The sequence below is a fragment of the Aphanomyces astaci genome (assembly GCF_000520075.1).
Source record: "Aphanomyces astaci strain APO3 unplaced genomic scaffold supercont1.117, whole genome shotgun sequence".
In the NCBI taxonomy this organism is placed as follows: Eukaryota; Oomycota; class Saprolegniomycetes; order Saprolegniales; family Verrucalvaceae; genus Aphanomyces; species Aphanomyces astaci.
In genome coordinates, this window is record NW_009798380.1 from 94,170 (window position 1) to 105,681 (window position 11,512).

At 48.0% G+C, this 11,512-nt stretch overlaps 5 protein-coding genes across 5 annotated transcripts in view; 2 read left to right on the forward strand and 3 right to left on the reverse strand.

The window, feature by feature from the left end:
- Positions 1–411: 411 nt before the first annotated feature.
- On the reverse strand, positions 412–1,399 carry H257_17729 (hypothetical protein; the record flags this gene model as incomplete). Its single annotated transcript, XM_009846615.1, has 3 exons — positions 412–609; positions 694–792; positions 1,172–1,399. The coding sequence occupies 3 exons, from the start codon at positions 1,397–1,399 to the stop codon at positions 412–414; spliced, it is 525 nt and encodes a 174-aa protein (XP_009844917.1).
- A 227-nt stretch (positions 1,400–1,626) lies between these two features.
- On the reverse strand, positions 1,627–2,110 carry H257_17730 (hypothetical protein; the record flags this gene model as incomplete). The annotated part of the gene is made up of 2 exons (XM_009846616.1): positions 1,627–1,971; positions 2,027–2,110. 2 exons carry the CDS (start codon positions 2,108–2,110, stop codon positions 1,627–1,629), a joined length of 429 nt encoding a protein of 142 aa, XP_009844918.1.
- A 2,160-nt stretch (positions 2,111–4,270) lies between these two features.
- On the forward strand, positions 4,271–4,863 carry H257_17731 (hypothetical protein; the record flags this gene model as incomplete). The annotated part of the gene is made up of 2 exons (XM_009846617.1): positions 4,271–4,356; positions 4,710–4,863. The coding sequence occupies 2 exons, from the start codon at positions 4,271–4,273 to the stop codon at positions 4,861–4,863; spliced, it is 240 nt and encodes a 79-aa protein (XP_009844919.1).
- A 936-nt stretch (positions 4,864–5,799) lies between these two features.
- On the reverse strand, positions 5,800–6,876 carry H257_17732 (hypothetical protein; the record flags this gene model as incomplete). Its single annotated transcript, XM_009846618.1, has 1 exon — positions 5,800–6,876. The coding sequence occupies one exon, from the start codon at positions 6,874–6,876 to the stop codon at positions 5,800–5,802; it is 1,077 nt and encodes a 358-aa protein (XP_009844920.1).
- Positions 6,877–11,353: 4,477 nt separating this feature from the next.
- The window catches only part of H257_17733 (hypothetical protein), a gene marked incomplete at its 5' end in the record, with an annotated part of 2,106 nt that continues 1,947 nt past the window's right edge, over positions 11,354–11,512 (forward strand). Inside the window, one exon of the mRNA XM_009846619.1 lies at positions 11,354–11,483. Coding sequence (XP_009844921.1) covers positions 11,354–11,483 — 130 coding nt within the window. The remainder of the gene's footprint in view (positions 11,484–11,512) is intronic.

Consider the following 11,512-nt stretch of genomic DNA (forward strand, 5'->3'; position numbering starts at 1 on the left):
TCAACATCTCTACCGCCTACCACCGACCAATTGTCTCCGCCCCAGGTCTACACTTTATCTGCCGCCTTTGACGAACTCCAACTTGCTCTACCATATCGTGAACAGACCTGTGTTTAGTCTGGCGGCGAGGAAGACAACGGCATATGTGTGCAAGCGACTGAGGCCAAAAAGGCAAATCTAAAAGTGAGTTTGGAGTGGTTAGTGCTAGCAAATGATCATCGGCTTCCGATGTCAACACTTTGTTCGTACGTTGTCTACTACATCTACCCATGAGCTTACTGACTTGTTCATGTGGAGTGTCTTGAATGCTCCAAAACCTTCAATAACGTTGTAATACATACGCCTTCTCTTGAATACATCCAGGGTTCTGATTCACCTAAGTCCAAGAAGTCATAGAGCGGGGTAAGCTGCTTAATTTCCCTCCCGAGATCGGTGGCGCCCTGTAGAGTGCATGGTGGGCGCCAGGCGTCGGGCCTGGAGGTACTGGGCGCGGATACTGGGGTGGCTCGAACTGTAGACACCCTGTATTTGACCCACGAGCAGTTGGCTATCCCCATATGTGTTGCCGCGGGTCTTGGCCATCTTGAGATCTGATGGCTTCGTATCAGGCTATCGTACTCGGCTTGGTTGTTGGTCGTGTCTGTAGAGGTGAAGTGCGCATTATAGTCGCAATGGAGGGTGTGTGGTCAATACCTGCTGCAAAGGAGGGGATGTGGTCAATGCTTGCTGCGCTGCACAGCTGGATCTGCTGCCGCGAGAAATCGCTGGTATGCTTATGGCCTTCTGCGCTCCCTGATCAGGCACCATTTTGCAACAGAGCACACCTGGAAGCAGAAACGTTACGTTAGTGGAGTTGCAGCTCCACTGACGCAAACACGGGCAAGATCACCACAAGCAACAAAATCAACAACTTTCCGCCAGGATCTTGGAAAATTCTACCAAGGTGCTGCCTTGGACCGTCTGTCTTCTACTGTTCCGCGATTCTGTCGCGTACGTCGAATAGTGTGTTGCACGACGCCACCACCTTAATAAAGGTCTTGAGAATATTTGGGGCCTTGAGCTGCGACTTTCATCCCGTCGTTAATAAAGGTCTTGGGAATATTTGGGACCTTGAGCTGAGACTTCCATCCCGTCGTGCAATGATGTTCTTCACTCCCTCCATGAATGACACCAGGCGACTTGCCACATCGCCAAAGGGGTCCTCACGCAATTTCTTGCATTGTTCCTCCATTTCGGCCTCGGTGACGGTCGACTTGTTTGCCGGCTCGTCAAGGATCTTGCAGATATACGCCTTCATCCAGCTCATCGATGTTGGTGTCCCACAGGTATAGTCACACAGATTCAGCCATGCTGCCGTCGGCTGACTCAAGCCAGGAGTCAGCTGTGGCCCGCCAGTCATGTCGCAGTCTCTGCGCGTTCGCCTTGAGTTTTTCTTCTTACAGGTCACGCTTGCCTTCCATAGCACCAGGGAGTCACGGTCAACAGTAGAGATAGGAGGTTACTCGATGTATTTCGGTGAACGTCCACCCTGGTGTGGACCACTCACCGGGGTCTATCCTGAGTTGCGCGGTCGCGTTGTTCATTGTTGCGACACTGGCTGCCGCACAGGTGAGTCAAAAGCAGCTGTCAGTCGGTGTGCATGCTCCTCTTGGCCTGGGCCATGTAGTCGAGTTTCTTGTTCTTCGGTTTCGCATCGAGATTCCGACGTTCGTCTTCTCTTTCATCATCGTAGGAACTGTCGGGTGTGCGCGTCAGGTCGACAAGGTTTCGCCTGCTTGACTCCCCTTCGGTCTTCCCTCGCCGCCAATTGCCGTTCATGGTGTCGCACCATGTCGGTCGGTCCATCGCCAGCTCCGCTGTTAGCACTTCTTCCTGGGTTTCTGCTCCTTCCTGATCGGCCACCACGGTCTGCTTCAGGCGCTCGGAGCGTTTGCAGGCGCTGTTCGCTTGTCTTTCGGGGGCGTGATTCGTCTGCGCGTAATTGCTCTTAGTCTCGGAGTTGTAGGTAACTGGAACTAAAGTTAACCTTGCGTTGTTTCCCGCACTGCGCCAACACAAGCAACCAAATGGGGGAGCGCCGCCTCCTGGGAACCAAGCACTTGATTGGCATATTACTTCTGATTATTAACCATTCAGAGTTCATCATGGTGATTCGGACTGAGCTTCGGACAGAGAAATATTTGAGGAATTAATACAATTGCTACATACAAATTCCAAGCTTGCTTCACGTAATTAAAAGAACAATGATAGGATACTTCAAGTTGGGTACAGCGTAACTAGAGACAGCACATCAACGACAACCGCTAATTCTTACTAGTACAAACGTAGTAACCAAGTGGTCATGCTCAAATAGGTAAAGCGTTAATGATTACTAAGTAGTTCAAGCACTACTTCATCCTTCACGCTCGCAAGGGCTACCGGTAAACTACTCTGTACTGCAACATCAAAAAACATATGACATTATAAAAAGCGATATTCTATTCCAAAACATTACTTGTATATAAACTATATTGAGACAAGAGAATTTAATTCTATTTTGACTGAAGTACTCCGGATGTCGCAAGTCAACTTCTGCTACGAAATTCGATTATATTCTACACGTCATTTCGTTAGGCGATTTAGATTTGGCTCAAATGGCCTGTGGGCCGAGAACAGGATAATCGAAGTTAGTGTGTGCGGTCGAACAAAATCGAAGTTCGTCGAACAATGCAAATAGAAGAATGAAAATTGAATCCATCACAACACGGGTTAGGTTTAACACAGCAGCCAACCGAATACTCGTACGGTAAATTTATGCGGATGAAAGTGTCTTTCTGCAGTCATTTCCCAATTTCACTCGTAGCCGACACTTCCTCGGTGTTCATTAACACCATCCAATACGAGGAATTGAATCGCATCTAACATGTTTAGGGACCTGTGGCGACGACGACAACAGCGACGATGACAACTGCGGTGACAGCGACTTAAGGTATGTTGCTACATCATTCGGCAATATCGAAAAGTACCTCGTCATCTACTCACATGTCAGCTGTGGTCATCCAAAGTACCAGTGTTTTTTAACACCATCCTACGCAACGAAAGCTATCACTACTACTAACATGTTTAGGACGGACACTCCACCCGCGGCGATCCGGACAGTGATAGAAGGTCGGCGACAAAACTACTTCGCCCGTGACATCCCTTAACATCTAACACCAACGCCAGCCCTATAAACATCAACCAGTATCAACGGTAACAGCCATCGTTATATAAAAACACGGTGTTTGTCAACACCGTACAATATGAAGAAGTACATGGTAGCTATAATAATGAGTTGGAATAACGCTGCACTTGCAACAGCGGTTGTGATATCGTACACACAGAAGCATAAACCACCAGTGCAACCTCGACGGGCGTTCATGCCCATTACTAGGAGAACAGCTATAAAGGCGGTGACCGAACCTTACAGTTAAATGCATATTTCAATTCATGGAACTTCGTGCATTCTATTCTCTGCTGAATCGTTTTTTACCTTGCTTCTACATATAGTGAAACTTACATATCAACAACACCTGCCATCTACTTCAAGGTGAGAATATCTAGAAGGATCGGATTTGAGAAATTAACTGGATATCGCACATGTCTCAATTTTAGCTGTGGTGCGTGGGATAGTGTTGCAGGCAGCGCCAGGATGAGCATGGCGGCGGCTGCGGCGCAAGTGCCAGCATGGTCGTGGCAGTAGCAGTGGCAGCATGGACGCGGCGGTGGCGACCGCGGGAGCAGTATTGTTTTAGGGATGGCGAACTACGATGCTACGGTACGACAATTTTACATTCTCATATGATTTATTGAAATATACTAACATGTCTAGCTTGATTAGAGCCGACCATCGGTCCTGATCAAGGCACCGCGATAGACAACTGTGGGGAGGCCCCGGTGTTGTGTTGCGCGCACTGATTAACCATCCTTACTGCGGGTTCAAAAACAACTTCTACTATTACTCGCCAAGGGAGCTCGAATAGAATGATCTGATATGTAAGTCCCCCCACCTATGGTGGCGAAAATCCTGCGGTGGTTCCGCATGGTACTTGAACATTCAAACCAGCAACCCATCAGGTACACTCATCTTCTTATCTTCACAACAGGTAACTACTATATAACTAGGCTGCACTTTGTGGACCCAAGCGCTCAGTGCAAACATATTACAAATTGTAAGTATTATTAATTTGAACTTATCAAATTGACGCGTTCAACTACAATGATCGTAGCTGGTTAACCGACGACAAAAACGATGGGTCTTCGACTAGCCGGGCACGTAACAGCACGTCAAAGCGTGAATGTGTACATCCAAGTGCCCAGCACAGTGCAGCTCACGCAGTTTCTTCAAGTGCCCTCAGCTTTGATTCCTTTTTCTTTAAGATATAATCGCAACTTCACGTATGCACACTTCCCTGGCTTGAGCACTTCGTCGCGGTATTCATCCTTGTGCTCATCTTGGCTGTATCCAACTTCGATGAAAAGTCGCATGAAGTCAACAAGCAGCTTCATGCCTGAGCGGCGTTAACGGTTTCCATCGTTGCATTGGTTCCGTGGACGTGGGACCTTCTTGACAAACCCGCCCTAGTTGCGCTTGTCCCGTCAACCCCATAAGATGTGGCCAAGGAGACCCCAGCGGCCTACAAGTCCATGTCCCGGTCCTTCATCTTTTCCGTTGATTAGCATTGGCCTAGGTGCCCCATCACGTCGCTGCCTCGCGTCCTCAACGCTGACCTCACGACCGTCCCCGGCTCCAGCGCCTCACCGACCCCGCTCCAGCGCCTCACCGACCCCGCTCCACCGCCGCGGACAAGATCCGATGGAAGGATTTTGTCCGCGGCTTCCTGACCGAGCAGATCGTCACCGCATGCCCCACCATTCCCCAGCAATCAGACGTCTTATGTTCGACGTACCGGTATGCGAAGTCCTCTAGCTGTATACGCAAAGGATTTCTTTGTTAGCTGATGTACGCGAATAAACGGCACTATACATACATACATATAAGCAAAACAGGCAACGAAGGTACGCTCCCGAAACTTCACCCCACATGAGCAGGGGCAGCTGTGTCACGCATGGCTGAGTGCCTCGCTCGATCTAATCGTCGGAAAAGAGCAAACTGCAAGTCATTTCTAAGCCCGAGTACTGCAGCGTATAACAGTAGTCCCGACTGCACATAGAGGTACCGGTATAGTGAATGACAAGTTGATTTGCTACATGAGGGCAACGGTAACATTTCCAACACTGTACTATAGAACTGGTGATGGTCTCTACATTCACTGGAGAGTCCCATGCAGCCGAATCCATCACGAAGCAAGTGCAATCTGTTTTAAAGTTACTGACTTCGGTGCGAAATCATAACGAGGCCAGTAAACTTTGCCCTTAATGGCGCCAGTAACTCGCTTATCCGAACAAGTTATCCGGGTAATGGGATCAAATTTACTGGTACCGGTGCAGATGCTCTAAGTAGTACTAACGTTACGCTTAACAGTAAATAAGCAGCTAATCAACACCGATGACCAAAATCGCGATGCCCGCTACCAATACTGTTTGGACCATAAGTTTGTTGGACTGGCTTCCGTCATTTCAATATTCAACAGTTTCATGGCAGGTTACGCACAACTGTCGACTACTATCCTTCTACAAAGCCCATTTGGCCACGCATTCGGAGAAGTACTAGGGCTTCGTCTTGACACTTCATGGCACGAGTAGTGTTGACCACCACATTGGCTATGAAGGAAAATCAAACACCGGTGACGCTTGCGTAGACCCTCAAGATTGCAACTTCTATGCCGACAATCCGCACCACTTGAGCTGAGGTATCGAGGCGCATTGGGCGGCAGTCCACCCGACGAAACACGCGCCACTGAGGGGATAGTAACAGTTGGCGCACTGACCGCACTGGCTGGGAGCTTGTGTGGGGCTGGCTATCGTTTTGGGCGGTTGAGTGGGGTAGCTGGGCTGCGTGGTTTTAGGGGGCAATGTCGCATATGTGGGTGTAGTTGTGCTGGGAGACTGAGTGGGCTTCTGCGTAGGTTTCGGTGAGGAAGTAGGCGCCGCCACCGTCGTCTGGGGGGTCGTGGAAGGAGCTTTAGTAGAAGTGGGCACCGCCGTCACCGTTGTCGAAGGGGGAGTGGAAGGGGCTTTAGTAGAAGTGGGCACCGCCGAGGTTGTCCGCGGAGACGTGGAAGGGGTGGCGCTGGACGGAGCCGGGTTGGACCCGCATGTGTTGCTGATGTACACATCGGCGCAGTTCCAAAACTGCTCTTGGCCGTTGATGTCCACGCCGGGGTTGTTCCACCCGACATAGTGCCAACGAAGCACGCAGTGGGAGTCACCTTCGCAGGTCACTCCAGCAGGGAGCACCGACTGGATCGTAAACACTTCGTTGCCTGGGGGCACTTGCCATTGCTTGTCGCCATTGGGTTGGACCAGCGTTTGAAAGCACTCGTTAGTTTCTTTGTCGTGTTTGCCGTTCAGTTTGCACAAACCAAATTGAAAGTACCCCTGATGGTTGGCCGTCAATTGGACTTGGAGGTCCACGGTCGAGCCTGGCGCGTAGCAAGCGCCCACGACCTTGCTGCCGTGAACGGGGAACAGACCGTAGGTGCCACCGGTTTCGTGCTGGCGCACACCCGAGTACGGGTCCCCGCAGACTCCGTGTTTTCCCCCCTTGGTGCCGCCGATACCACCGGCACTGAGGCCGTTGTCGTCGTAGTTGACGGGAACCAGGTCAGCAAATTTGGGCAGTTTGCCAATGTACCCTCGATGGGGGGGAGAAATCAAGCGGCCGTGGGCGTCGGCAAAGTCGACGACGGACGAGATGGCCAAGGCCGTCAAGAGAACGGAGGTACTGGACTTCATGGGAGGTGTTGCGTTGGAAATTGACAAGTGAGAAAGAGGAGGGTGGAGGGTTTGAGGGAGAAAGGTGACCATCATGTGATGTTCTACTTTGCATGTTATGTGACATCGCACCATGTGGAGACTCTTGAACTGATAGCAATCTGGGGGTGATATCAGTACCGGTAGTGTAGTTTATTGATTGGGAAGGAATTGTTGGTTGAAGTAAATACTGTTAAGTTACTTGGTATGTCTGCCTCCCCAACTCGTGGCTACAGACAGGACCGCACCAGCAGATCAACTTGCTTGTTCTAGTCTTTCCCTACCGATAGCACGTGCTCCCGATAGCTAACGTTACATCGCACTGTTGAGAAACATGTCGACAGCATGCATGCAAATCGTGATTATTCCTTGGTTGTACATAAAGCAATTCCCCAATTAAAACAGTTTTTCTGTTGTTTTGACCCGACATACTGGTTCATTTCACCGTTAATGAGGGAATTATACAATCCGGATACAGTACTTGAACACTTTACTACAGTCCCACAGCCCTACCCCCGCTGAGTACTTATGATATACTGAAGTACTACTAGTATTATCCAAATAAGAGGTGAGGTGGAGGTATGGGCACAGTTTCAGAATCGAGGTACGTTCGCAATTGAAGGTGAGTTCTACTACTAGTTCGTACTAGTAGTAACGTTACTATTAATAGCAGTGCGGACGAGGAATACTACAGTATTAATGCAGTACTACGGTAGTAGTACTTTTCGTTGCATGTACTACAGTACTTAATATATACTACGAGGACTATTAACGTTAACGTTAGTAGTAAATAGGTACTGTCCACTTCGAATGAGTTCAGTACATTACAGTAATGTAGGACTTCTGTAGCACTGTACTGCACAGTAACAAGTGGTTTAACTTGATCAGTAATGTACTACTACGTAGTAGTACCAGACGAATGATACAGTATGTTCGTTTTGCAGCAACCCGCAAGAGGTGAACCCATTGCATTCGCTCCATGTTGCCAGACATTGGGTATGGAGTGTAAGTCCATTGTCCATTCCGTAGTAAGTCCATGCGCTGTATGAAAGACACCCTATCGTTACATCCCAAAATGTTACGGTTGATGTAAAAGCTCTACGTTTTCAAAACGGTGGCTGGCCGGCGCTTGCGAGTAGAACATGTATTACTACTGTTGTACTACATAGTTGTACATGTACTCTTCGAGCCTGTTCCAAGTAAATTTCGAAGTAGGCAACAGCTCATTCCACAATCCGCTTTTCAAAATGACCCCTTTCATCCCTTTTTTGGACAACCCATCACCGCGATAAACTACTGGCTGAAATTATCGCATCACCAGCCAATTATGTACTGATCCTAGCCCTCAACAAGTCTCCGAAGTTGAGTGTCGCCATGAAAACAGAAAACCACAGTGCGGCAGCGTAGTCACCAGCTCCTAGTGTGGGCGACTGGCGTTGCTGAAGAAGTAGTGACTAGAGATCTGACGGTTGACCCCGTTGGCCGTTAAGCGCAATGACACGGACCTCCGCTTGGACTTTGGCCACAGGGGCCACAGAAAGCCCTTGGGTGCAATTTTATGTTGGCCAATCACTTAGCATTTTCAGGTCACGGTTTATGTCCAACCAATCATGGCCGTAGAATGGCAACAAAATGGGAAGAAGTACATTATTTTGTCACCCGCGATTTTCGAAATCTACGTGGAACAGGCTCTTAATACTGTAGTACACAGAGTCACCAGTTTTACGACCAAAAACACTCCACCATTCAACGAAATTCCTCACTACCACGCACTTGCTCACTTACCAGAACTTCACTGCAGCCCCTCGACCTGTGATCTATGGACTAGCGTGGTCAGAATGCGGAGATTACGCTACTGTCCCAATGCCGCCGAAAGCATGCACTATGAAACAAGAACTAGCCATTACATGCACTTTGACATTGCACTGGCTCATAATTCGCAGCGGTAAATAACATGGTTATGCTAGCCAATGTATGTAAGCACTACAGTTAATAGTAACGAACCGATGTACTTAACACGCCTGAAACCACGAATTTGGAGATGCAACTCTCACGCTCAGGACGTCAAATCCTGAACGAGATATGTATCGTCAAGGGAAATTTGCCTAAATTTGGCTAATCATAGATTTCTCACGTTAATACTATTAATAGTACTTCGAAGTACTACCTGTTAAAACGTACATATGTACTAGTAGTACTACGTAGTACTAGTACTAGAGTTCATGTATTAATAATAGACGATAACGTTAAATATTAATAATAGACGATAACGTTAAATGTACAGTGGGTGGCAAAAGTCTTCGTACACCACATGACATTTTTCATCATTTGACTTTAATTTATGACATATTGACAGGTTCGACAAGGTAAATACATTGCCATACAGATTAACATCTGCTCTATCTATAGGTTACTGCTGATTGGGCACAAGGGCTCATTAATTGACCGCTCCTACGACGACCTAACCCTGTAGTAATGGTAGTAATGGGTGTGGTCGCTGCTGATTGGATATAATTCATTGTGCTCAGATTCTTTTTGTATACACTAAGCTTAACAGCAATTCCAAAAGAACCAGCCACCGTGGTCTAGCGGTTTGAACATGGGGTCCGAAAGGTCACCAGTTCAACCCCAGTTTTTTGCCCACTTTTTCCCCATTAACCAGGACTTCTATAGCGTAGCGTAGATAGACTTATACGTAGCGTAGCGTAGATAGAGTGTAAAGCGACTCGCACCAAAGCGAGCGCTGTGGCGCGACGCCATCGTGCCCCACGGGGACTTCCTATCTTTTCCTCTCGTCGGGAAAAGCGGCAGGTAGGCCGTAGGCCGTGCCGCTCCCAGACGAGGCCTGTTCAACGACCAAGTACCTTAACTTGGAGTTTGTATTGCTCTCAAAATCTGAGAAAAATGAATTATAGCCAATGAAAACAGCCCAAAATGGGTGCAAAGGGGTTAGGTCGTCGTAGGAGCGGTCAATTAATGGGCTCTTTGGGCACAAACGAATGATAACTGAGCGTGAAAACAGTAAAACAAAACATATGATACAAAAATTTCGAACCGACGCCACGAGTTAAAGAGGCCCAAAAGCACCAACTTCGAACCGTGGAAGACCGGAAGAAGGTGCTTTGGACGGACGAAAGTCCCTTCAACTTGTCGGGTTCCAATGGGCAGGTGTATGCATGGCGGAAACCTGGTGAGGAGTTCCTTGACGACTGCCTCGCTCCGACGTTTAAGAGTGGCTGCCAAATGTTCATGGTGTGGGGGGCTATCGGGTGCAATGGGACCGGTACAGTTGTGTTTTGCGAGGGAAAAAAGAAGTCGACAGACTAGTTGGACGTGGTAGAGTCGAATTGGCCTGGGAATGTTGCGAAATTGGCGCTTACGATCGACTTTGACTTTCTACAAGTCAATAAAACCAAGATCGTGCATGAGTTTTTTTATGAAAATGCATTTTATATGCTTAATCATCCGCCCCAAAGTCCCGACTTGAACCTCATTGAGGATGTATAGGAGTACATGAAGCGTAGAGTGCGTCAATCGCCTCCTTCATCGCTCGAACAATTGAAGCGCCGCTTGATTCGAATCTGGGATAATATCCCAGTTACTTTCATTCAGGGACTCATTGATTCAATGCCTAATCGGCTCGGTATGGTCTTTACGAACAAAGGAGACGCTATGAAGTACTAGAAAGTCATTAAATGGGAATAATTGAGTTTTTTATGTTGGGTATGAAGACATTTGCCACGGGTCAAAATAGTTTTTGTTTCTAAATCTGAGTACCTTTTCAAATATTGAGACATATTCTGAATGCCCAAATGGTGAGGAATTAAACGCACCTTTCTGATAAGCGTAAAAGTGCATACTTGAGAAAATACGCTAAAAATACAATTATTTTGCGATGTGTACGAAGACTTTTGCCACTTTTGCCACCCACTGTACACTATAAGCACGGAGTGGTACATATATTAACTGTACTAACGTTACGTAACGTTAGCAGCGCTGCAACAGCAGTGCTGTTGTTACGTAATATTCGGGTCTCCTCGAATACAAAACCCAAGTTATTTATGGCACATAGTCCAATCAAGTGTAAAATCAAAACAACTCATTTCAGCTAGGGGTTAAGTGCATCTCAGTGGTTAGCGCTAGCTAAACACTGGTGATGCAGCTTAACCCCGGGAATAGCATTGTATGTAAGCGCAAGGGGTCCAGGGGTTCCGGGGATACAGTGGCTCTTGATAAAAATGATTACGGAACAACAGTACTACTGTTGCAGCGAGGGAATTGTTCTTAGCCAGGGGTATACTGTAGTACTCCGGAGTAGTCAAGAGCACGCCATATCACATCCTGTAGGATCCAGATCACCACATGGTTGTCACCTTCGACCACCCTCTGCCGTCAATTATGACAAATCCTTTTGAACACTCTTCTTTCTCACTTGTCAATTTCCAACGGAACACCTCCCATGAAGTCCAGTACCTCCGTTCTCTTGACGGCCTTGGCCATCTCGTCCGTCGTCGACTTTGCCGACGCCCACGGCCGCTTGATTTCTCCCCCCCATCGAGGGTACATTGGCAAACTGCCCAAATACGCTGGTCTGGTTCCCATCAACTACAGCGACAAC